Genomic DNA, 25630 nt, shown 5'->3' on the forward strand with positions numbered 1-25630 from the left:
TCCCGTCGTTCTTCAGAACTCCTCCTGGTTAGAGAAGATGGTTCAGGCTCATCCTTGACTTTCTTAAAGCCGTTAGTCTGGAAACAGCTGTTTTCCAAGGAGCTTGGGTCCTTTTATCTGGGTACCAGATACACGGACCACTGTTAAGATGCTGCTGTTCTGTGTGCACTCGGTGGTCAGATCTCGCAACTGCATGAATGTGTTCATGGACACAGCATTCGTGAACGCATATCTACAGCTGTGTCCTGTTTGTCTGCCTTCCTATTCCTGTGTGTGTGTGTGTGTGTGTGTGTGTGTGTGTGTGTGTGTGTCTGTCTGTCTGTCTGTCTGTCTGTCTATGCATGCATCCGTCTATCTGTCTTATGGGCCTTTAATTCACAGATAATCTATTATGATCCAGTACCTGAGGTGTTATCTATCCTCACACCCCCTCCTTTATTATTGTCCTTTCATGTTACAGGAAACCTTGTTCCCATGTATGAGGGACTTCAGTATGGTCCTCTGTTTGGTCAGTATTCACACGGTCAGTTCCATTGTATATAACATTATTGAAACTCTTTGAGCATCTCACTGGCCTAATACTGCTGACCTCAGTCGACAAATCCTGAGTTCCCAGCTCTCACCAGATAGTGTCCATCACGATCCATGGCAGACTAAGTCCCTCCTCCTTCAAGGCTGTCCCACACTGGCTGTGACACACTAGTTTCCTGCCTGTCTCTGCTCTCAAGGCCCTGGGTAGTTGGTGCTGTCTCTCATCTCTGCTATCTCTGCAGAGATCCGCCAAAGGGCAGTTTCTGAGTTGTCTTTCCAGGTCAGCGGTGAGCCCAGTGCCCTCAGTTCTAACAGCTTAAGATTTAGAGCGAACCAGGCTTTCATCTTCATTCTCCATGTGCCTGTCATGAGAAGCATAATTAATTGATTACCCTCAAAATCATCCAAACAATTACTTTTACGTCTCTTCTCAGAACTTGAACAATGGCTATGGAATGAAGTAAATGGAGCCTGGGAAGGGTCAGTAACTTTGTCAGGTGAATTAGAGACACGGGGCCTGGAAAGACCTGTTATAAAGTCTGACCACTACAGTGCATTGTTCTGCCTGAGGGCCGGCAGAGAGATTCATAAACTGTGTGTGTGTGTGTGTGTGTGTGTGTGTGTACATGTGCACTGGGCTCTCTACTGGGAGTATTTGGGGACGTACAAACTTTTATTTCTTTAATTTTTATGTATATGACTATTTTGGTCACATCGATGTCTGTGCATCATATGCATACCTGGTGCCCATGGAAGTCAGAAGAGAACATCCGGTCCTCTTATGAATGATTGGTGACCACCATATCGGTGTGCGGTCCTTTGCGAGAGTATCCAATACTCTTAACCCGTGAGCCATTTCTCAAGTCTGAGGAAGTAGAATCTTATTCAGAATCTGAAGACACAATTTGTTCTGTCCCATTATGGACTAGCGATAAGATTTTAGGATCCTTCCACATTTCACCAGACATGACTAGTCAGCAACGCACAGGAAACTCTCAGAATTTTGAAGAGATGGTGCTTTGAAACTTAAGACTTTTTTATACTTTAATCATACCTCATGGAGAATCATATTGGAAGGGGCATTTCTTCTCTTTATCTGTTCATTGTGTAACATCTACTCAGATAGTTAAGTAGCAATTACAGTAGACCTATACCCTACTCCGGTCCTTTCTGTGGGGGAGAGGCATAGGGAGGGGACATTCATCCATCCGTCTGTCCGTCTGTCTGTCTATCTATCTATCTATCTATCTATCTATCTATCTATCTATCTATCTATCTAGGATGGGTTAGGCTGTGAAGTAGGATTTGATTACACACACACACACACACACACACACACACACACACACACACACACACACAGTTTAATCTTCATAATAACTATAAGGTTCATAGTACACTCTAAAGATAGGACTGAGGACCGAGACTGGACACAATGTTGCGTGGGTCCTGCAGGAAGTGATACAGCTGCAGTCCTCAGCTCCTCTCTGTCAGGCTGTGGAGTGTGGAGCCTGCTGTTACTTGCTTACCACAGAATTTTAAGTCACAGGTTAACTGGGTTAGCATTCTTGGGTTTTAGACCACAATTCATCATGTGTCTATTTCTCTTGAAGAACAATGTTTTCTTTAGATTCAGTGTCCAGAAAAGTCCTTCCACCCTAGTCACTTTCCTGAGTGGACAGGATGTAAATTGTGACTGTGTGGAAGGGGGTTCTGATTTAAGACACTCCAGTGTCACAGTGGGCACTTAGGTCAAATGGCTTTCCCACAAATCAGCTTAGGTTGGCAGGAGGTGGGGGGAGGTCAGACCTTCTGTGGGGACAATCTGGTGGTGACAGACTTTCATTCTTACCAGATGTCTTGTCTTGTGTTGTTTCAGTCCGTGTGTAAAACAGCTTCCCCTAAGACATATGCACAAGCCACTTTGGTTGTCCTAGTAGATTTTCCGTTTCCTGAAGTTTGGAAACTAGATGACAGTAGGTTAGGGGGAAAAGGCTAAATTCTGTGCTGTCATTGACAGATGACTCTTAAGTAGCTTTTGGTCCACTTTGGCTTGGTTTACTAACATTTTTGCCTCTTTACTAATATTTCTATTCTTTGTTTTACGTGTTTGTATGTTTTGTGTGCATTTTGTTTGTGTTTTGTAAGTATTTTGTTTTCTCGTTGTTTTTCCCTTGCTTTGATGTCTTTGAACTGCTTGGTTTACCTCGAGCTGCTTTCCTCAGTTTTATTCTGCCATATGTAGATACACACACACCTCTGGCTGCTTGGTCTACCTGTCTCTGTCTAATCTACTTCTCGGGTTGGAAGTGAGCTAGGGTTAGGGTGATTGACAGCCACCTCAGCGCACACCAACCGTGAGCCTTCTTCACATGCATCCATGTCACCTGGGCAGGCCCATCACTTCCTTGTAGGTCTATGCTCACAAACCCTCTTCAGTCGTGGGCAGCATGTTCTTCCTGTATCAGTATTGCCCATCTCCCCAGAAAGATCTGCTTCACATGCTAACGAGAGAACCTGTTACCTCTGAGTAGAAGAATTCATAGGAACCATGGGATTTTTTTTTTCCTTGTGGCATAGTAACTGTATGCTGTATGTATGGCAGATAAATTTGCTTTTATTTTCTCCCTCAGGTCAGAATCACATGGCAAAAGTAGAAATTATTTATAGTTTGCATGTCTTTGGAATGGTATTTAAGAGGCTTTATGACTCTTGACCCCAGGCCCGGGGCTTAGAAACAGTTTTATGGTGGCAAAGCATGTATTCCTTGTAGCAGGGTGTGAACTGTGGCAGGATGCTCTAGGCGATATTAAATTGGGGTGATGTTTAGTGAGTGACAAGTGTTTTATGTGTCCTAAATCCGAAATGGGTTTCCCTGGCTCCAAAGAGTCCACGTCCCGATACCGCTTGCCTGCTTTGTAACCGTCTCAATATTTCCCTCTGCAGCTCTCTACGATGAGATCACTCAGTTTCGAAAGGCCTGTGGGGAGGCCCATCTCAAAACCATCTTGGCTACGGGAGAGCTCGGCTCTCTCACCAACATCTACAAAGCCAGCCTGGTAGCAATGATGGCGGGTAAGCTATGAGTATTCAGACACGCTTCCTCCTGGGCTGACGGTTTTCTAGGGGAAATAAGTAGATGAAATCATTTGGACAAGATTGAGAGTGCTAATGTAACCCCTCTTTCCAGAGGACCGAGACGTTTTTTGTGAATGCATGCGTCAGACTTTGGGCCCCTGTCCACCTTTCTGTTTGTGGTATTTCTTTGCTGCGCTATCCCTATGTGGCAGTAGGTGGCGCTCTTGCTAGCAAATTGCCTTCCGTGCTAGTTGAGTCTTCATTTGTCAGTGTGTGCTGGAGAGGATTTCTCCGTGTGTTCGGCATTGAATTTTTCTGAGATCTGTCTCTGTGCTTTGCGAAGTGGCCCCTGCTTTTCTGTTCCCGCTAATATAAATGAGAATTAGTGTGGCGTTTTTCATACTTTCAGATAGAGGCTGACTCGTTGCCTCGCGCAGAGCAGATGCGTCGGCTCACGTTGGGCTTCCCCTGTCCCTCCCGAGTGGGTCACTTCAGCTCAGTTCTCTGCCCCTACTCTTGGCCCTTCCCACTCTCCTCCCCTTTGTGCTGTTAAATGATCTTTTCAGTGCTGATTCGATTATGACCTCACTTCTTTACAGCCGCGTAGTCTGTTCCCCGGCTCTGTCCCTGTCTTCTGCTGTCTTATTTCCCTTCACCCCCTGCAGTCTGCTTCCTTTGCATGGTCTGACATGTTGAGCCCCTGCCTAGAAGATCTCTGTTAGAAACACCGCCCTCAGCAGGCCTGTGTCCACACCACTTTCTTCTCCACCTCTTGATTCAGCTTCTCCTCGAGAGCCCCATATCTTTCCGACTAAGTCTGTTAGATGACACTCTTTACTGTGCTGGGAGTGAGAGCTGATTTTGGGGTGCCTTACCAGGGGCCCTGACCCTGGGATGAAGATGCCTGGCTTCTCTGGTTCAGGCCATCCATCATGATCACACTTTAGATGATTATGCTGTTGTGTGCCTTTTGAATGCTCTGTCAGGCCTAGGGGATGGTTCCCTGGAACTCTACTGAGCATCGGCCCGGGCACTGGGGATGCCACAGCCTGGTCCCTGCTGCCGGGCACTGTAGGTATTTGTTGCTGCTGTGTCCTTTAAATCCAAATGCCTAACAGTCTGAGGCTAAGTAGGGATAGCGTCCTTTGCACAGTGGCTCCCTGGGATGCTCTAACTGGACTTTCCACAGTAGAAGGCTCATCGTAACCCCGGGGCACTGCGTAAAGGCCCTCAGTGTGTTAGCTAGACTCGTGGTCCCCTTCTGTGTTCTTAGCCAAGGAAGAGACTGTTAGTCTTGGCAACAAACTAAAAGTTAGGGCCGCCTGCCGGGAACTGTAGCCAAACATGCCAGCAGCCACCTGTGGGTCACCGTTCGAGGGCTGCTGTGCCACTGTGCATACAGACTAGGCACATGTCAGGACCACAGCTGAGCTGTCCCTGAGGCGTCTCTTACCACAACTGGAATGCCACCATGAGGAAAGTGTGGGTGGTTGCTCTGAAAGGCCAGGCGTGAACCGTGCTGCTCGCAGAGGGAAGGCGGCATTGGGCCGCCCCGTCCACTCTGCCTCAGAGAACACTGGCTGGAAACTGCTGCTGCCCTTGCTTCCTGTCCAGTTTGCCCTGTGCTGGTCTTACGGGCTCTGCTTCATCACTCAACTGGCCCGTCGAGCGTACAGCTGTGGGGCACATCAGCAGATTCATTTTCGGTTTATCCTTCTTACGCTGTTACTTTAGCGAGTGTGGAAAACACTGGGCTGTGTGGTGGAGCTGCAGACACACGGTACCAGTGGACTCCAGTCAGGTTGGCCTCCTCCCTCACTCTCTTGTTCCTTCTCCCCACCGCCTGTTCCCTCCCTCCCTCCCTTCCTCCCCACAGGTGGCTTCCCCTGCCTTGTGTATGTTCTGTATGACAACTGTCTCTTCTTCTGACCTTCCTTGTCTTTTAGACCCTTCCCCTCCCCCGTATTAATAGCGCCTTTCTGATTTCATAGGGGAAGCATATGACCCCACATAGGAGAGAAAGCATGTGGCCGAATAAACTCACATCACACATATACACACGCTTCTCATGTTTTGTCTTTTACATCTAGTCTGGCTCCAGTGTTTGGCCCTGTGACTTAGCTGGCCATGCTGGTGTCTGTCTGTGCTGACTTTGATTTCTTTGGGTGTGTACCCAGAAGCGATGGAGCCAGACTGCACAGTAGGTCTGTTTTCAGTTTCCTGGATCCTTCTTTCTGGTCCATCGAGGCCACAGTAAGTTTTCTGTTGTTTGTGTGCATGTGCTCCTGGGATTTCAAACTGTGCACCTGCTGGACAGCTCTGCCAGTGAGTTCTAGGTCCCCATTGTTGACAAATCGTTTTAATGCCCCTTTATTGTCATGTCAGCTCGGGACTTGATGAGGAAACCTGGAACTCGCTGATTTTCTTACGGTCTCAGAGCTCGTGATACCTGCAGTCTGTGTTTGACCTCTGGTTTGCTGGCTTTCACTGCAGGGCAGCTGTTTCTTAAGAAGGGCGATGTAGTCCTTGCAGGGTTTATTTTTTACAGCATCTCGCCCATTTTGCAATCTGTATTTATCCTGCTGCTACATATAAATGAGCTGAAGTCTTTTTCAAATTTAGTGGTGTTTTGTATTTTTTAGTTTTCTATGTAATGCACAGAATACTTTACAGTACAAAATACTTTAATTTTTCTGACTAAAAAAAAAAAATCAATCTCACTGAGTTAAGCTCACATTCACTGAAGTGTGGGTGTTAAGTGTCCGTACAGTGTGAGAAGCTCAGACCGTGTGCGTTCACTGCACCCAACCACAGCAATCAGGAAGTAGATAGGAAGTAGAGCTTGACTGTCACCCTGGTGGAGTCTGAGTGACTCTCTTACTGTGCTAGTGCTGTGACAGGATGCCATGACCAAGGTAATTCATAAAATGAAGCACTTTATGTGGTGAGTCATGTGGCGGCAGCCATGTAGGCATGGACCTAGAGCAGTAGTTGAGAGTTTATCTTACCTGCCGCTTAGAGGCACAGAGGGAGAGCTCATGTCTGGCCTTGGCAAATGCTTTGGAAACCTCAAAGCCCACATCCAGTCACACAGTTCCTCTGTCAAAGGCTGCACGTCCAACTCCCAGATGTATGAACCTGTGGGGCCGTCCCCATTCAAAGCACTGTCGACCCTCTGCAGTCAGTTTTATGCATTTCACCTGCTCCCACAGCTTCACAAACACTGATCGGGTCGTACCAACACCCAGAGGCTTTGTCAGTTTAGAACATCGCGTAGCTCGCATTGTGGCTACCATTTTACTTGCTGCTCCCCCAAATTAATAACTGGGAGTCTGCAAGCTTTCTTACAGGTGCTCCATTGCCACACAAACACGCCAAGCTGCTAAGATTTCGGCTGTGAAGTTGTTTGTGCCTTGGTCCTAGTCTGATGTCTGTAGGGTCTGTAGTCACAGCTCATTCCTCATCCCAATGACTGTTTTTATTTTTACTTTTTATTTTTCTCCTCTCCCGATAGAGTCTTGCAGGTTTTTTGCCGATTTTATTAGTCTTATCAAAGACCTAAACTTTTCTTTTTGTTCATCGTGAGTTAAGGTGTTTTCTAGCTTCCTTAGTCAAATTCTCTTGTCATCATTTAGAATGTTCCTTAAAGTGTCATTTAGATTGAGACCTTTGGTGTCTAAATTTTGAGAACTTTTCTGGTAACTGAACTCAGGTCCTCTGTGAGAGCAGCATATGTGCTTAGCCACTGAGACATATCTCCTGTCCCCAGAACTATTTTGTTGAATAATATCTGTCCCATGTTGTCTGTCTTTCCTTCAGGGATCCTAAGTATGTAAGTGTAAGACAGATTGATATTGCCCCATAGGCTGCTCAAGTCTTATCTGCTTAATTTTTTAATAACCACCACCACCACCACCACCACCACCACCACCACCAATCATTATAACTGTTCTTAATACTTTTGTTCTCCAAACAGAAAAGTAGGAATTCTGTAGGCATTAACATTGTATATTTAACCATATGTCATATCCTTTATTTTGTATCTCAAGTTGGTTTTTAAGCCCACCCAGTAAAATTTATGCCAGTGTATAGGTTGGGGTTTGGAATTTTTGTCTGTTTGGTTTTTTTTCTTTATTTTGAGATTGTCATTTAATTACAACATTTCACTCTTCTACTGAGCCCTTGTTTTTAAACTCCCTGAAGTCATGTTTTCTTTATCTATCTCTGAACTTATTGACAGCAGCTGACTTGAAGAGCCCCTGCTAACTTGCATATCTGAGTTATCTCAGGGTCTGTGTCTTCAGCTCCTAACTTCCTAGCCCCCGAACACCTTTCCTGCCATTTTCTAGCTACAAATAACTGGAACATAAGTCCATCAGTATTGTGATATGTCTGGATTCTCAGCCAACACCTTTGCCTGTTTGTTTAAAATTCAATCGTTGCAGGTCTGTGGTTTGTGATAACCATTTAGGCTATTTCAGAAACAATTCTTCTGGAGAAATGGAACTGTGTTAGTGTGGGTGCTGTTCGTCATAAATAATACCTTAGTTAATCAAGGCATTTGCGAGTGCTATGACCCACATGCCTACTCCCACATTTGGGCCGAAGTTGAAGCTCCTAGCTGCTGGTATTAAGAGGTAGAACATCAGCCCTTATGTGCGGGTTGTCATTTCCATAGGCACGAGCAGTCTGCTGTGTGTTTGACTTACTTTTGTTTGCTGTCTCTGTCTCCTGTGTGTTTTCTACCTTGCTGTGAAGCTTCACAGTGGTCCTCACCAGTGCCGTGTTCTTGGACACTCCAGTCTCCAGACCTGTGAGCCAAAATAACTTGTATTTAACATGTGTTGTGTGCAGTATCTCATGATAGCCCCAGAGAGCAGACTGAGAGTCACCTAAGTGTCTCTCGTCCTACCTTCTGTGTGACTCTTATTTAGTATTCTCTCAGAATAATTCCAGCGAAGGATCTCAGTCAGAGGAAGCTCTGGGCTCTCTTTCTTTCCCTGTATGACCTTACCTTGTGTAATTAAAATAATGTGTTATCAAACAACCGAGGTATGACAATACATTGTAAACCTTGCAAGCGATTGAACTCAGCATGAATCCTACTAGTCATCGGAAAGGGGGCAGAACTGAATCTTTCCACTAGGCTGTTGCAGGCCTAATCAGAGTGTCACTTCTCAGAAGCTGTTGACTGTAGCTCCAGGAGACAAGTATGTGATGTTTCGCCGCGCTTTTCTCATCCATCCCAGAGCTTTGAGGATTGATGAAAATGTTAGATATGAACTCATTAGAGAAGAGTCTATAAAATATATCTGGTTGAGAATAACTATTAGTTGTAACCCAGATTCCTGCTCATGCAAACCTCTCACGTCTCTTTCACCTCTGTACTCCAGAAGCTGGAGCAGCTGTACAAGCGCCTCAGACATAGAGGCAAACGGAAGAGCACACAGCTCTAGGTTGTCGGGCAACTTTGGCCGAGCCAGGCTCATGAGAGAGAGAAGTGGAAAGGAATTTTAAGAAGCCAGGGAAGAGAGAACAGATCGTTTACAGATTCACCAGAGGTTCTGCACCCACAGCTCACTGGGCCCAGCCCAAGGCTTGAAGATGAGAATTCAGGGTGCTTCTGGAGGGGGTGATGTGCATGGGCCTTTGAGTTAGTGGAAATCTGGTGAGAGAAACACAAGTAAAGAAAGAGCTGGGGTGGGGGAGGTAATATGAGAAGAATGGGGGTTGGGTAAGAGGAGCTCTGTTCCCTTTCATCAAGTCCCTAAAGCATGACAAGGTAGGAAGTGCCTTGCTTGGAGAAAACAGAAGCAGGAGGCAGGCTGACGTCCTTACTCAGAGGGATTCTAGCCCAGCAGCTGCATGCTGCACTTTAGGAAGGCAAAGAGTAAAGAAGAACCACCTTTATTTCTGGGAACGTAGTCTGCACGCGGGCTAACAAGCTCTCCTCCAGGTTATTCTAGGCCCTATCTTCAGGAATAACACAGGTATGATAAATAGAGTGGAGTGGAGACACACTGCAGATGCAATCGGGAAGTCATCAGGCTTGAACGGCCGATGCGGATCTGTGCGGAGAAGAAGCATTCGCAAAAATATGGGGCTGGAGGAGAGTGCACCTTGCTGGAATGTGGAATGAGTTTTGAACTTGGCCAGAGTTTTGTAAGGTAGAGGAAATAAGAAGTCGGGGTTGGGAAGAGCAGGAGCCAGGGGTTAGCTGATTTGAAATCCAACCTCATAAGATCAGAGTGATGCAGGAGCAGCGAGGTGAAGTAGAGAAGTAGGAGAATAATGTAAGTGAGGTCATTACATGGTAGAAGAACTGGGAAAGTCACTTGGACCACAAGAAACAAAACCCAAACCATGCAGCGATTAAGAGCAAAATTAATACCTAAAGCTTTAATATGATTCCAATAGCAAGGGGCACCAGAAGATTGTCACAAGCCATACTGAGCTCCCTGTCATGCTGCAAGTCTTCCTTGCTCAAGGAGCATTGATCCGGATGGTGCATACTGATCCCTGTGGTGTGCCAGCCTGGTTGGTTGGTTGGTTATTTATTTATTTATTTATTTATTTATTTATTTATTTAAAAACAAGGTTGTGTATTTCCATAAGTAAAAGTGTTTCACTTACACAAAGAAGAGCTATCAATGAGATTCCCCCACTGGAGAAGGCATTAGAATATAGATGTGCCACGGTAAAGACTGTGTGAAAAAGGCTTCCAGTTTGGGGTTCAAGGAGGGCTGAGGAGGATTGCCCTTCCAGGTAAAAGATTTCTCCGAGCAGTTATTAGTGGCGTGGACAGACAGACAGCAGCACTGCATGGCTCACAGGATAGTGCAGCCCACGTGGCAGGAGTTGTAGGTTTCAGAGGAAGAGCACAGGCTCTGTGAAGATCACAGTGACTGACGAGTAGTCCACAGGGCAGGTCGTGCCTAAAACAGTTCCGCAGGCGGGGAAAAGAATCTAGATGCAGTCACGCCAGTAATAGTAATCTAGGGCACCAAGTTACTGTACGTCTGGCAGTGGTCACAGTTCCGTTAAAATGGAGTGGCCCTGTCTAGCAGCCTGGAACTGTGACCCAGAGGTTGTATTTCCAAGACAGTCTCCAGGCACTGCAAGGCAGTGGTGTGTCATAGAACTTTATAAGACTTCACAGGCGGATCGGGGAGGGGAGGGAGAGTGGGAAGAACTTTGGCTTTGGTTTTTTGATCAGAGGAGAAAGGCTCAAGCCCCTGTGTGGCTCAGGGGAGACACAGTGAGATAGGTGCCAAGCACAAGGGGCCTCGTGGACAGGGCTTTCAAGTGTAACTTTGTTTACACTTCCTTAAACTAGGCCGGGAAGTTAAACCACTTACAGGGTAAAAACTAACTTGCTGTCCCATGTTTGCTCTGCCCGACATCCACTCCCATAACAGAAATTTCTGCAGGTTCAGTCCCACTCCCTCCCTCTCTGACCTTTGCTGAGTGTGAAATAGAAGCTCCAGGAAAGAAAAAAGGTCACAGATGGTGTCCCTGGCCTGGCGGGTCCCTCAGGGTGCCCGAGTCTCTTCCATGTGCTCCGGCCAGACAGCAGACACCTTACTTGGTGTGGTTCATCTTAACTGACTGCAAACTCAATCGTCCCATTTCAACATAAGCTCATGTTCTGAGGAATCCGAGGTTACAATTTTGACATCTTTTGTTTGAACATAATTCAACCCATAGCAAAAGAAATCAGATTTCTTACTTCCGAGGAAAACATATGGAGTCAAACTAACCAACTTGAATTCAGGGAAAGAAGATTGATTTTTTCCCCCCTTTAAGCAATATATGTTGTGTGGAATGGGAAATCTAGTAAACATTAAATATTTTTATCTGCAAAAAGCATTTGGTAGGATTCTCAATGGGAGATTAATGGCTAAAATAAAGAAGGAGGCATTAGGAGATAAATTTGCTTATGAGCAAGCGACAGAGACTTACGGGGAAGGAAATTCCTTCCAGATTGAAAACCAGTGACGTACAGCCCCAGCCAGGAAGCAGTTTGGGGACCCGTGGGCTTTTCAGTTTATTTTTATTGGACTTTGTAATAAAAATACAGGTCCTCAAACAGTCCAAGACAGAGTGAGTAATACTGCGGGCATCAGTAATCAAAAGTTATTCTCCATCATAAACTAAATGACTGGAAATAAATGCTGACACGAGACTGTACCACGTGCTGGAATATTATAAAGCGGGGCCAGAGACTCTCCTGTGTTCTCTTCTCTTCCGCATGGGTGAATATTTCTTTATTTGATCTCAAAAAATATATATTTGAGGGTTCCTAGGTTTACTTCATAAGAACAAATAAATGAAAAAAGATGTATTTTTTTTTAAAATGCGGAAAGTTATGTTCTGAAGGAAAAACCGGCTGACAGGAGCTGAAGGTTATATTGCCATTTCTAGAATAAAGAAACGAGAGACCCTCTGTGTTAAATGCTCAGCAAGCTTTTCAGTAGAAAGACTTAGGTAGCGAGGGGCATTCTGGGAATCAACAGCTTGGTTCTGTGGTCCTTGGCCCTAATGGAAGTGAATACAAAAAAAGTCATTGTTCAACGGATTGAAGCTGCAAATCAGAGGGAGGGAACTGCAGCACGGAGCCCCTTTTCTTTTCAAATGTTAGCACAGCTTTTAAAAAAGTCCATGAACTTCCCAGTCATCTCCTATGTAATTTCTGCCTTCCCGGGAGCTAGTTAGGCAAGCGGGAAACGGGGTCTTCAAGTTGGAGTTGCACCCTGCAACATTTTCTGTGTGTAAGTCACGAAAGAGATCTTGGCTTGTTCATCCGTCTCCCTGTTATTTGCCAGTCGAAGAGTCTAAACGAATGTTTGTAAGTAGACTGTGGGGGCCTGGGAGTGTAGCTCAGTGGTGGAGGGCCTGTCTGTCGTGTCCAAGGCTCTGGCTTCAATCCCTAGCCAAAGTTAAATAAGTAGACAGATAGTTTCTGTTGAAATGCTGAGAAGATGGTTAGGATTGTAAACTGCTAAATAAACAAACGAACAAACAAACAAACAAGCAAGCGGGCTGGAGAGGTGGGCAGAGGACGCTTGCTCTGGTGCCAGCACCCACACGGCAGCTCACAGCCATCCGTAGTTGCAGTGCCAGCGGGTGTGACACTGTTTTCTGACCTCCAAGGCACCAGGCCGGTGCATGGCATATAGACGTACATCTGTTTATCTACCCATGCACGTAAAATAAAAACGGATCTTTAAAATGGAAAAATGTTTGCCCATATAATGATTTTTTTTTGATTGTTTGGTTTTTAAAGAGTTCATTAACCCCAAACCTCTCATTCTACTGTGAGAAAACCTGAAATACAAAAATGTCCAAACTCGGGAGGAACTAAAATCTTAAACCCACGGAGAAGGTAAAAGAGCTACGGAGAGGGCTGTGCAGGCTCACTCTCCCTGGTAGGTCCTTTTGTGAGGATTTCCTGACGAGCTTCATAATTACACCTTTGATAAATCCAACTGCCAGAGAATCAGGGGGCAACTGGTCCTGGGTTGACGTGGCAGTGGGGTGGTGGTTACCTGGGTAGATGTGGTGGTTACCTGGGTGGATGTGGTGGTGGAGTTACCTGGGTGGATGTGGGGTGGTGGGGTTACCTGGGTGGATGTGGGGTGGTGGTGGTTACCTGGGTGGATGTGGTGGTTACCTGGGTAGATGTGGTGGTTACCTGGGTAGATGTGGTGGTTACCTGGGTAGATGTGGTGGTTACCTGGGTGGATGTGGTGGTGGAGTTACCTGGGTGGATGTGGTGGTGGAGTTACCTGGGTGGATGTGGGGTGGTGGAGTTACCTGGGTGGATGTGGGGTGGTGGGGTTACCTGGGTGGATGTGGGGTGGTGGTGGTTACCTGGGTAGATGTGGTGGTTACCTGGGTGGATGTGGTGGTGGAGTTACCTGGGTGGATGTGGTGGTGGAGTTACCTGGGTGGATGTGGGGTGGTGGGGTTACCTGGGTGGATGTGGGGTGGTGGGGTTACCTGGGTGGATGTGGTGGTGGTGGTGGTGGTTACCTGGGTAGATGTGGTGGTTACCTGGGTGGATGTGGTGGTGGAGTTACCTGGGTAGATGTGGGGTGGTGGAGTTACCTGGGTAGATGTGGGGTGGTGGGGTTACCTGGGTGGATGTGGGGTGGTGGGGTTACCTGGGTAGATGTGGTGGGGTGGTGGGGTTACTTGGCACAGGGTGGATAATGCTTTCTCTGAAGTAGTTGGGAAATGGCCCTGAGTACTTCTGTTAGCGGGCAGGACCCTGAACTTCTGATCAGGACAGAACTCTTTCTTCAAACCCTGCAGTTTAACAGTCATTTTAAGAGAGTCTCAAGCTTGGAAGGGACTCTTGGTAGCCAGCACAGGACAAATCCACAAGCTGCCTTTGTAAGTTGTCTGCTCGGTAGCTGGACCTGTTTCCCCGAGAGGTCCGATCCCATGGGTCAGCTGTTCTCTAGGCCGCACCAGCTGTCCTGTAGCACAGCGCAGACTCTGAGCCACAGGCTGGTACCCGTCTTCATCTTGCTTCTGCTTGTGAGGGGCGTGGTTTCCCAGCTTTCAGTCATCTTTGTCCTTCACTGCCGTGAAAACAGACCACCGCGGCTTCTCCCATCTTCTACATGTTGGCTGTGGGGTTTGCTTGGGGTCTTGCCCCGTTCTGTGCTGTGTGGACTGAGAAGATGGCTTCTGAGAGAGAATGGAGACAGTAAGTGAGTGACAGAGCAGCCAGCACATGAGGCAGCACCCGTCTCTTAAGTCTTGTATTCAAGCTAAAAGCAGAGAGCTTGGTTTGCTCTGTGGGAACGAAGAGGTCACAGGGACGTCGTTTCTATCATCTCTTCCTGCCAGCCCACTGTGAGGGAGTCGGAAGAATTCACATGGCTGTCGACCCTAACAAGTCTTGCTGGGGACAGATGTGAAGGACTGGGAAGTCACCCGATCCGTGTTGCAGAGGTGTACAGAGGGAGCATGTGCCAGAGAGTTACTCCCATGTGTGGGGAAAGAGGTGGAGGTGCGGCTGGAGAGTGGGAGGTCAGCCAGAAAGCATTTTAGAGTCTCGAACTGTCTGAGGAGTGCAGGCGTCCTCAGAGTAGGGGCGTGGAAGGCTTTTAGTGTGAGGACTGAGCATTGGACTGGCAAGGCACCCCTCCTCCATTCATTCTTTCAGTTAGTGGGGTCTGTGGAATGTTAGAATGTCTCCCGTGCCCAGCACCGGGGACAAAGATGCAATCCCCTAACTCCAGACTCTTCGTGATGGTGGGACAATGATTGCATTGACATTTTGGCAGCATACCTTCTCTGATGTGTGTTTCTGTTGGAGATGGAGAGCTTTGAGGAAACTGAGGTCACGGTGTGGCTGGTAAGGAGATGAAGCCGAGAAAGCTCTGCAGAGCAGGGGTGACTTGGGGCGTTGTCCTGGTTGTGTCTCTGTTTGTCTGATAAAACACCCTGACAGTTAACAACTGAGGGGAGAAGAGCTCCTCAGCTTTCAGTTCCAGGTTGCCGTCCCTCACAGTCAAGAGTAGAGTGGAGTGAATGCATGCCGGCCCAGCCTACGTGTTTACACTTCCCTGTCTGCGGTGTGTAATCACCTGCCTAGGAATGGCGCTGCCCACAGTGGGCTCGGTCTTCTCATGTCAATTAACAATCAAGACAGTCTCCAAAAGGCCATGCCCATAGGCTAACATGATCTAGACAATTCCTTAAGGTTTTCTTCCCGGGTGGTTTTAGGTTCTGTCAAATTGACAGCTGAACATTAACCATCGAAAACATGTTAGAAGCAGAAACAATAGTAGCTGGGGACGGCTGTAGAGGAGCAGAGGCAAGAGAGCAGAGAGTGGTTTTGTCGGGACATGGGATCTGAGAGAAACCAGATTGTTTGCAGTGTAAGAGCCAAGGCCTCTGCTTCCCCTAAGACCAGACGCAGCCCATGCTGGTTGGGTTTATCACAGATCGTGGCTTAGACTAGCCATCTTGACAATACATTAAAAAACAAATTCTAGCAAAAGCCACAAGAGTAAATAGGAGGCCGTTTTTCTATTTAGAATACATGAATGAGGTTCAGCCTATAAATCTAAGAGAAGATCTGCTGCCAGCGCTCCAGTTGCTCATGGAGGAGGGAGAGGCCGGACATGCTCTGACTTCAGTTCTTGGGCTGCTGTTTTCTCTCTGCGACCCAGGCATGAGCGCGCTCAGTTGCCTTGTGTGAAAAATTTATCACCAAGTGGGGCACGGGGAAGTAAGCTTCCTGTGCTGATAAGCTGCTAAATTGGGCAGGGACAACTGAGGAGGCTCCAAAGAGTCAACATGTTGGGAGGGAACGTAGATCATGTTGCACGGAAAGCTGCTGGCGGAACGTTCCCTGTCATCACGCTGGTTTGATATTAGCATCCTAGTGAATAATTAAAAATGTGCCTGTTTATTTTTTAATAAAAAGGAAAAGCACGAAGTTACCTCGGTGTTTGCAATGATCCCGTCACTGCATCCATCGTACGCCGAGGCCTTTTCTTAGCTTGTACGTCAGATGGCTAGAAAACGTCCTGCTTGATTCTGCGGTATTCGATGTTATAACAATACCTTTCCAAGCCACAAAATAAAGACCTTTAAAACTACTTTTAGGCATTTGCAGTACGGCTGGCATGTCCTCAGTTGAAAGGCTAGTACATGTGTTTTTCTGCCGCCATTATTTTTGGAGTTCACTTCTCATTCATGTTCTTGCCAGCACCGTTCACTCAGGTGCAGTTGTTGCTCCTCCTGTCCCGGCCGTGACGTCAGACCCCACACTCCCAGGATGTGACCTGGCTCCTCCCTGTCATCAACATACTTCACCATTAGTCTTGTTGGATCCTTCAAGGGTAGAATAAAAACATGCCATGACTATTTTTTTTTTATTGCTGTTGGTTGTTTTGTTTTTTACTAATTATTTAATCCCAGACAAATGGCTCAGAGAAAAAGCAGCTGGTTCTGAGGCCAGAAAGGACACAGAGGGAGACACACGTGATGTCTGATGTCGTAGCCACATGGTTTGATCCTCTTATATTTTTGGTTGTGAGCTGAGCCTTTAACGGCTGAGCCATCTCTCCAGCCCGGTTTGATCCTCTTAAAGGACCCAGTTTGAGGAGCTCAAGGCATTTGAGACCTCGGAAACCCAGCGGTTCCCAGCAATTTCTGAATGCACTGAGTCTGTGGAGTAACAATAGCATTGCTCTGGGGAAGGAGGATGATGGGGTGGAGGGCATCAGAGAAGGAACTCCCTGAGAAGAGTAAGACGGTGAGCTGCGAGGGTCTCAAAGACCAAGTGTCCTGTGTCTTGTCCTTAGAGCCAGAAATGGCTTGCAGCCTGTAGAAGTATTTGTTTTGGATAATGTAACGTGGGCTGGCCTTGACCTTGTTTCAGCCTCACAGATGCTGGGATTGTAAATCTCAGAATGCCCCAGCCCCAGCGTCCTCGTAGGAGACAGTGGTTTAATGAGCTGCAGAGGTGACCTGCCGACATTCCTGTGTCCCAAGTAAATTCCTCTTTGTCCGTCCAGAGTTCACGGGGACTCGGAGGCCTGAACACTCGGAAGGAGGAAAACTTGGGTTCTGGGTTGCTTGGCATTTATTGCCAGCCTCAATCTGGGGAAATACATTTTGATTCCAGCCAACCATGCATTTATGAGCTTTGGAATACAATCCATTTTTCGGTTGGAGAATTGCATTATTAAACTGTTCAATTTAATAATTAAAGAGAGAAAAATGCTCTTGGTTTATCTGTGCTGTCAACTAGCAGTCTAGTGCATGCAGATAACTGGATCTGTGTCTAAAACCAAATGTTCAGAGATACAAATAGAGAAAAGATAAAAAGAAAAATCTAACATAATTCCCCCAGAGACCTCACATAAGAAGAAGGGCGCCACTGCAGAAAACAAAACAGAACCAAATACAATCACAAAACTCTTTACTGCTTGGTGACAATCTAGTTCCCACCAAATCTCATTCCTTTCCTTTATAAACCCAGATATCTCTTGCTTCCTGGAACCATTATTAGGAGACTATGGATAAATACTGTGATTCTCCATTTTTGTTAATACATTGAAAAGGGAATAAGGAAGCTTGCAAGGATGAGCGAGAACTGCCCCCACTGTCTCTGAACTGAGAAAGTGGAGGACCGTCTTTCAACAGTCAATGTAACTTATGCCACCTCACCTGTTTTCCTTTAAAACAAGAGTATGTCTACAAATGCGTCCTGCGTCTGATAACAACAAACAGCGGGGCTTCTCTTCATAAAAGTCCTATTTCAGAAAATCAAGGTGAATTGGAGTCTAGGTGTTGTTTTTGTTTTGTGTTTGAATGAAAGAAATCCTACTATAAATGACGACCGAGCCGCCTCCGGAGACTGTAGGATCGAGATTTGAACCATCGATTTATAAGGATTTCTTAGTGTCTCTTAGTGCAGGCGTTCGGGGGCCTTTTGACAAGTTACTGGGATGCATGAAGCTGTTTTAAGACTTAGAGTCCGTGGGTAATTAGCTAAAGAAGAAAGGGAAGAGCCAAGATTTTGGTTTCCTACTCTATAGAGCTCAAGTTTTTATATTTGATGAAAAGACAGAGTCAAAGTTAAAACATCGATCAAGTTTCTTTCTTTTCATACAGTCTACTCGAGAGCACATTTTTGTAAGCGTGTTATAGTAAAGTCAACAGCATGTGCTTGGGAAAGCCCGGGATTGGTTCTAGGAAAGCAAAGTCAAGGTAGAGATTCTTCTGAAGATTAGCACCCGGCAACAAGCGAAGAACGGAAGCTTGTGCATTTGGAGACTCCTTTCAGCTAAAATTTGGTCACTGTGTTGTGTTCTGCTAAGCAGTATTTCAGCACCAACCTTTCTAGCAAAGGGTTATCATGGTCTAAGAACATTGGGGGATACTGAGTACCATACAGCCCTGCCAGCCAGACTGCACTCCCTTCTGTGAAAGGATGTGGTTTATGGAGCTGGAAAGGTGCGGGTGCTTGCTGCCAAGGCTGATGACCGGAGTTCAGTCCTCAGAACACATAGGTTGGAAAGAAACTGATCCTTGCACATTGTCCATTGACCTCCACATGTCTGTTTAAGCCCGTCATCCCAAACTCACATCAGACTGGCAAAGTTTCTCTAATCCTCGTTAATACCAGACCCAAGAGGAGAGCAAAGCCTTGCTAAGATCCTGCCAGGTCCTATAGACAGAGCATGTGGCTCCATGGAGGACAAATGTTTAAGCAGGCGCCATTGCAATGAGCTCCTAACTCTTCAGCGTGTAGTGTAGATATAAGTGGGACAGTGTTGCAAAGTCTCCCCTGCAGTAACTTTCAGTGTTGCTCCCCATCACTGTGTTAGAGCCACACAGCCGACGCCAGTCAAAGTTGACACCTGTGTGGAGGGGGCACCAGGCTCACCGGTGTGCAACCGCATCTGTGCAAAACTTGAAAATATCTTATTAATAATTTTTAAAATGTCCAAGGTGTGCCAGCATGGTGGCTCGGCTCGTAATACTAGGATTTGGGAGGCTGATGCAGGAGGATTGTCAGGAGTTTGAGGCCAGTCTGGGCTGCAATAGTTAGTTCCAGGCCGACCTTTCTTCCAGTTGGAAACCTGGCTCATAAGACAAAAGTCCGTGAAGTGGAGAGCAGCCTAGGTTCTGCCTTCCTCCTTCCTGCCTCTTCTCCACCTATGAAGGTTAAGTTAGAGCCTTCATTCACTAAGAGTAAGGAGCCTCCATAGCAGACAACTGTGTCTGCACTGGCCCCAGTCTGGACACTTGACTGGTAATTGGAAAAAGGAGAGGAGAAAAGGTGTACCCCAGTCGTCCAGTTCCACTGCCTGAAACCGTGATGAGGATCATGAGTGCGGGCTCAGGACTGTGCTTGGTCTCTAAGTGAGCAGCCCTGGTTGTGTGGAAGCCACCCCAGCCCTCTTCAGTCAGGAACTCCTGCTGGCCCTGGTGATCAGGAACCTGTCATGGTGTCCCAGGGGTGTCTCCTGACTTCTCTTTTCTAGCTCTTCACTGCATGGCTCAGCGCCCCCCATTCCTCTCCATCCAGGGCCAGAGGCTTGTTGATCACAGCCAAGTACACGACTCAGCATGTAGCAGCTCTTCACAAGTCCTGCTAGCAAGGCCGAAGAGGTCATGAACTGTCCCCAAGCCTGGGGTGCTCACCTGCTGCTGTCACCCAGGCTTTCTAGAAATTCCTGCTTGACTGCTTTAATCTTGAAGTATGGCTTTCCCCTTGGATGCTTCTAGACTTTTCTAGGAAGATAGCCCAGTAGAGTCCCGTGCGTCCTGGGACTGCTTGGTTTTCGGGTTATTTATAAAGCGTCTCAAGCAGTGCTTCCTCCACGATGAGTGCTCAGTGTTTACTGAAGAAAGTAAATTAAACAGCAGCTCGTGTTTATGGAAGAGCACAGCTGGACCCATGGGGTCTAGGTCGGGAAGTTGTGTCCCTTGTGGCCATTCGCCTTTTAGAGCCGGTATACCATGCAAAGGTGTACCCGGTGACACTTGCATCATACTTTGTCTTGTTTTCTCCCATCGCTACTGTCCTGTCTCCCTCTCCTTCTACTTCCTCTCCCCAAGTCCCTCCTGCTTTCATAGTGCATGTTTTCTATCCCTCCTCCCCCAAAACCTCTCTTCCTCCCAGCCCCCTTTCTACTTTCAGGTTCCAAGCACAGATATACAAAAGCATGCACGCACACACACATGGATACATACAGACCAATGCATGTATATGCACACGCACACATGCACACATGCATGTACACACACATGGATACAGACTGATGCATGTATATGCACATGCACACATGCATGCACACACACAGTTGCACACACAGGTGTATAAATTCAAGTCTAGATACTATGTGTGTGTGAAAGAAGACGCAGGATGCTAGTTTTTCCAAGTCTGGCTTACTTGGCTTATGTAGTAATGATGGACGCCCTCCCAGTATGACTCATTTAGATTCTCCCTGTGAGTCACTGCTGAGGCCATCCTGTTCCTGGGCCCCTCGTGGCTCACAGTGGGATGGTGAGGCATCACCAGCTTCCAAGTGTGAGATGTCGCCGTCCCTCAGCTCCTTCTGGTCTAGTATCTCCTCACTTGGCTTCTGCAGACTTGAACGTACGTTCTTCCTCCATTTTCTGCTGATACAGAGCTGTATATTCTCTCTTTATTGGCTGCTCTGTCTTTCTGGAGGAGCTGCCTAAAAAAGAGACAGGGTCCCTGTGGTCCTGGAGGAGTTGTCCAGAAAGGGTTGTAGAAATGTTCACATTCGACTCTCCAGTAGTTCCTGTGAGGGCCCACTGCCTGCGGCTTCTGCCTGCTAGTTTTTCCTAACACTGTGTGAACGGCTCTCACACCCTCTTGCCGGCCATTTCCTTCCTTCCACAGTGTATTCAGTTGGACCTTGCTTCTTCTACGATTTCTAGTGGAGACAGAGTGGGGAGGTGGAGGTCTGCATAGGCACGAGGGAGGCAGACAGAACATATGTACGTGTGTGGGGCGTGTGTGTGGACACAGTCACTGAGTGTGTCACCCATTGGAAGTGGATAGATGTGAGGAGTCACTGAACTCCACACCTGCAGGAGAAAAGTAGACAGTCCGTCTCTTAGGGCTTGGTGTTGCATGGGTCTTTACCATGGTAGCTTCCAGAGCTAGCCTATCGATGCAGGCAGTCACTGTGCTTGCCATGTTGGGTGTGGCACTGCTCTAACTCTGTAGGCCGTTTCCTCATGCAGGTAAGCCGTCTGTCTGCCATAGTTCTGATCCTGTGTTTATGCTCCCGACAGGAGGAAAGACACAGCAATGGCAGTTGTGCTGGCCCTGGTAGAGTTCTGACAGGGAAGGGAGGACTAGAGGCAGAGCCGATAGGGCAGAGATCATTTCTGCAGAGCAGTGAGCTGTCTGGTAGGAAGCAGACAGAACTGTGGTATTCGAAAGCCTGGATGTTGCATTGAAGAAGCCTCTGTCCAAATCTCATGACAAGGATGCGTTGTTGTTCAGCCACGGTGTCTGTGGATGTTGGCCTCTTCATCGCTGATGGCTGCTGAGTTACCTCATGGATTTATGATAGGTATAGAACATGTGTAGGTGAAGCTCGCCTCTGGAGTAGCTCTCAGAAGACATCCAGAGTGTGCTACTCCTACATACATGACCCTTCATGTTGATATATCTTGGTCACCGTTGTAAGAAATACCTAAGGTTGGTGATGCTTTTATGAACAGCATGTCAGAACAGTCAAATACTAGGTGGGATTCATATCTCAGACTGTGCAGACTCCAGGTATGTACCTGTGTGCCCTCGATGTGTACGCATGCACACGTGTGTGTGTTTATGAGTGGGCGTGCACATGTGAGGGTATGCATTTGTGTGACGGCCAGAAGTAAACATCGAGTGTCTTCCTCAGTCATTTCCACCATGTTCTTGTAAGGCGGCCTCTCACTCTTTACCTGGATCTTCCCAGTTCAGCCAGGCTGGCTCCAGTGGCCCTCAGTGATCACTCTGCACGTCCCCCTATCAGCACGGAACTCTATGTGCAGGTTATGACGCAGTTTACTTGTTAATGTGGGTGCTCCGGGGTGAAACTCAGGTCCCCGTGCCTGCATGTGAGCACCTTACTCACTGAGCCATCTCCCCAGCCACACAGCTGAAGGGTTTGCAATAAAAAGGTCACAGTCGGGCTAGAGAGATGGCTCAGCGGTTAAGAGCACCCGACTGCTCTTCCATAGGTCATGAGTTCAATTCCCAGCAACCACATGGTGGCTCACAACCATCTGTAAAGAGATCCGATGCCCTCTTCTGGTGTATCTGAAGACAGCTACAGTGTACTTATATATAATAAATAAATAAATAAATCTTAAAAAGGTCACAGTCAAACCACTTCTGTCTGTCTGTCTCCTGATGCTCTTCAGAACTTTGTGTTTAAAAAGGGTTGTAATCATTCGTTTCCGGGTATTAGGTTAAAAAATAAACAAAAACAAACCCTGGACTAAAGCAGCACGGAAAAGCTTCTCACGGCCTTTTGTGAGAAGAACATGTCCGTGGGCTTCCAGACGTGGGACGTAACTGCCTGTCTCTCACCCCGGGTGTGTCTTCTCCCTTTACAGGTTATCGCTGCAGATCTTGCTTCCCATCTCAGTAATAAATTTAACAGTTGAGTTGCTACTTCTTCACTGGGCTTTATGTTTTTAAGTTCTCTGTGCCCTTTGGGTCTTGACATTGCAGAATGTCACTTTAAATACATGGACGTCTGCTCTGAAGACATGCGCCTTAGGGGAAGAGATAATGCCTACACTCAACAGTGGTCCTTACACATACTATCGGCAATATTAGATACATACGAAAAATTAACTGGAGGCTTGAGAAGAAGGGGGCGCTGCGTCCACCGAGCTGAAGTTAAAGGTGGTTGTGAAGTCCTTGCCATGGGCGATGGGAACCGATCCTGGGTCCTAGGCAAGGGTGACATGTATTCTGCACCTCTGAGCCATCGCTCCAGTTCTGTCTTCAGGGATTTTTGAATGATCCACCTGACACGCCGTCACAAGCTTCGGTGAGCTTTGCCGATTGTGCTCACCAGTAGCTGAGGTTTTCAGGGCCCCTCCCTTCCTTCCTTTACCTGCGAGCCCCTCTTTCCTTGGAGAACCGCAGCTGCCAGTGGTAGCTGATTTGGAAGGAAAGCAGATAAAAAGGAAGGGGTGACGAGTTGTAGGATAAGAGACGCCATTCGGACTTGAAAATAACTTGGGGTCAGCATTGTCTCCCTGAGTGGCTGGTGAGTGGTCCCCGCAGCTGATGGCCACCTGGGAGCTCTGGACAGTAAAGGCTTTACACCGAGAGCTTCTTCAGACACTACCCATCTCCAGATCTGCTCATGGGAAGCTGACAAGTTCTCTGGGTGCCTCAGAGCCATCGCAGTGAGATAAAGCTCCACGCAGAAAAATTAGCACGGCCTCCTTCCTTTGTGAAAGGCAGGCCACTGTGCAAATCAACTCTCCAGACTCACCATCAATTGTTGGGGGGAGAAAAAGATTTATGATGACATTGAGGTATGATAATCTCAAGTATGTAGTGCATTGTTTTTAAAGGCTTTGTGTTTAAAATTCATAGCACTTTCTAATCCTGATAAAGTAGCCTAATTTTCCAGCTGGCTTTGTTCAGTAAAATGTATTTCTAAATCCATTTTAAGCAGCTATTTCTTCAATTTGAGTAATTTTCTCTTGAGTTAATAGATTCCACACAAGCATACCTGACTTTTAATGTTAATATATACTATACATTCCGAACTCGCTCATGACAGTCGCAAGCGCAATCAAAATGAAGTTCGGCTGCTTAAAGCACAGCCTAGTTGTTAGTCTGTTAAAAGGCACTTCTCTCTTACTCTTCCTGGCCAAAATATGGTGATAACCCACTGAGTTATCTTCCTCGTGTGGAGGGTCCTTCTTCCTCTCCCCTCACCACAAACACGAGGGCAGAGAAAGCATATGCTGGACATAGTCTCTTAACTTTAAGAAACAAGTCTTCAAAATCATCTTACCAGTGGGGGACACTGCCTGACCCAGTCAGTCCTCGCAGCCGGCGGGGTCAGCTTAAGGGATGGCCAGAGACAGAGCATTTTGAGTCAGATGTGTTTGCTGTCTGTCATTTGGTGTATGCAGGTCCATGCTTTTACACTCTGGTCATGTAGAACATTTTATGGCTTTTAAAGGATTCATTTCTATTGTTAGTCGTGTGTCTTTGTAGGGGTGCGTATGAGTGTAGGTCCCATCGTAGCCAGAAGAGGGCATCTGCTCCCTTGGAGTTGTCAATAACAGGCAGCTGTGAATGACAGATATGGGTGCCGAGGACGTAAGTCAGGTTCTCCAGAAGAACAGTTGGAGTATTTAACTACTGAACCATCTCTCCAGCCCCCAGCGCTGCTCTGTGTCCTCCAAACTCTTACTCCTATCTAATCAAGCTGTGGGTATCCAGGCCTTTCCGTACAGTCAGGGGTTGCTGAGCTGATTGCTGTGACTCCCATTGTCTCTTCCCTGCAATGTCCGGGGCTCTTTGAATAAAAAGATGGTAATGCAGAGACAAATAATGATTCTTTCTAACCTATGTGGGTATTACATGGGGAGAAACAATCTGTATAACTTGAGTCAGGATGGATGATAATGGAGCAAAGTTCCATAAAGAAGCATCTTGTGGGTTGGCAAGATGGCTCAGGGGGTATAAGGCTCGCCTCATAAACCTGAATTTTGTCTGGGAACCCATGGTGGAGAGAGACAAGAAAAGCAGCTCTCTAAGTGAGACATACCTACACGCGCACGCATGCACACACGCACACACGCACGCGCGCGCGCGCGCGCACACACACACGCACGCGCGCGCGCGCGCACACACACACACACACACACACACACACACACACGCAAAGTAAGTTTTCAAAAAGGAAGATGACTCTTGGAGAGATGGCACAGTGGTTAAGAGCATGCACTGCATTGGCAGAGGACCTGAGTTCAATTCCCAGGACCCACGTTGGACAGAGCGCACTCCTGTAACCCTAGTTCCAGGGGACTCTGACACAGGCCTCTGTGGGCACTCGTGGGTATAAACCCCTCCACACACACCCAAATAAAAATAAAAGCTTTTTTTCCTCTCGACCATTTCCAGCATTTTCCATGGTCTCTGAGAACAGAGCTCAATTCTCAGACAGAGAGCATACTTAGATGCTGCCAGGGCTCTTTTCCTGTGTGTAAACCTTTTCAACTTCTGACCCCTTCCTACCTGGAGAAATTGTTACACAACTCCAAATGTCCAGATCAATAAAATAAATAAATCAAACAGTTACTTATTTTTCTAAAATAGAAATGTGCTTTATAACTTGTTTAGTATAAAGTCATGTTTGTGTGTTAACTCTATAGGTGTGCTTTTCCCTTTTCACATAAAGGGTCAATTCTCGGCTGAATTAGTCGACACTCTAGGACATGAGTAGTCTGCTGCTTTTCAGAGTTGACGATGTTT

General features: G+C 46.9%; 1 protein-coding gene across 1 annotated transcript in view; it reads left to right on the forward strand.

Annotated features, from left to right (window-relative positions):
- Positions 1-25630, forward strand: part of Dera (deoxyribose-phosphate aldolase) — a 78776-nt gene that overhangs the window by 36025 nt on the left and 17121 nt on the right. The window contains exon 6 of the mRNA NM_001399006.1: positions 3478-3606. Within this exon, the coding sequence (NP_001385935.1) occupies positions 3478-3606 (129 nt within the window). The remainder of the gene's footprint in view (positions 1-3477; positions 3607-25630) is intronic.

The sequence above is a fragment of the Rattus norvegicus genome, chromosome 4, assembly GCF_036323735.1.
Source record: "Rattus norvegicus strain BN/NHsdMcwi chromosome 4, GRCr8, whole genome shotgun sequence".
Classification (NCBI taxonomy): Eukaryota; Metazoa; Chordata; class Mammalia; order Rodentia; family Muridae; genus Rattus; species Rattus norvegicus.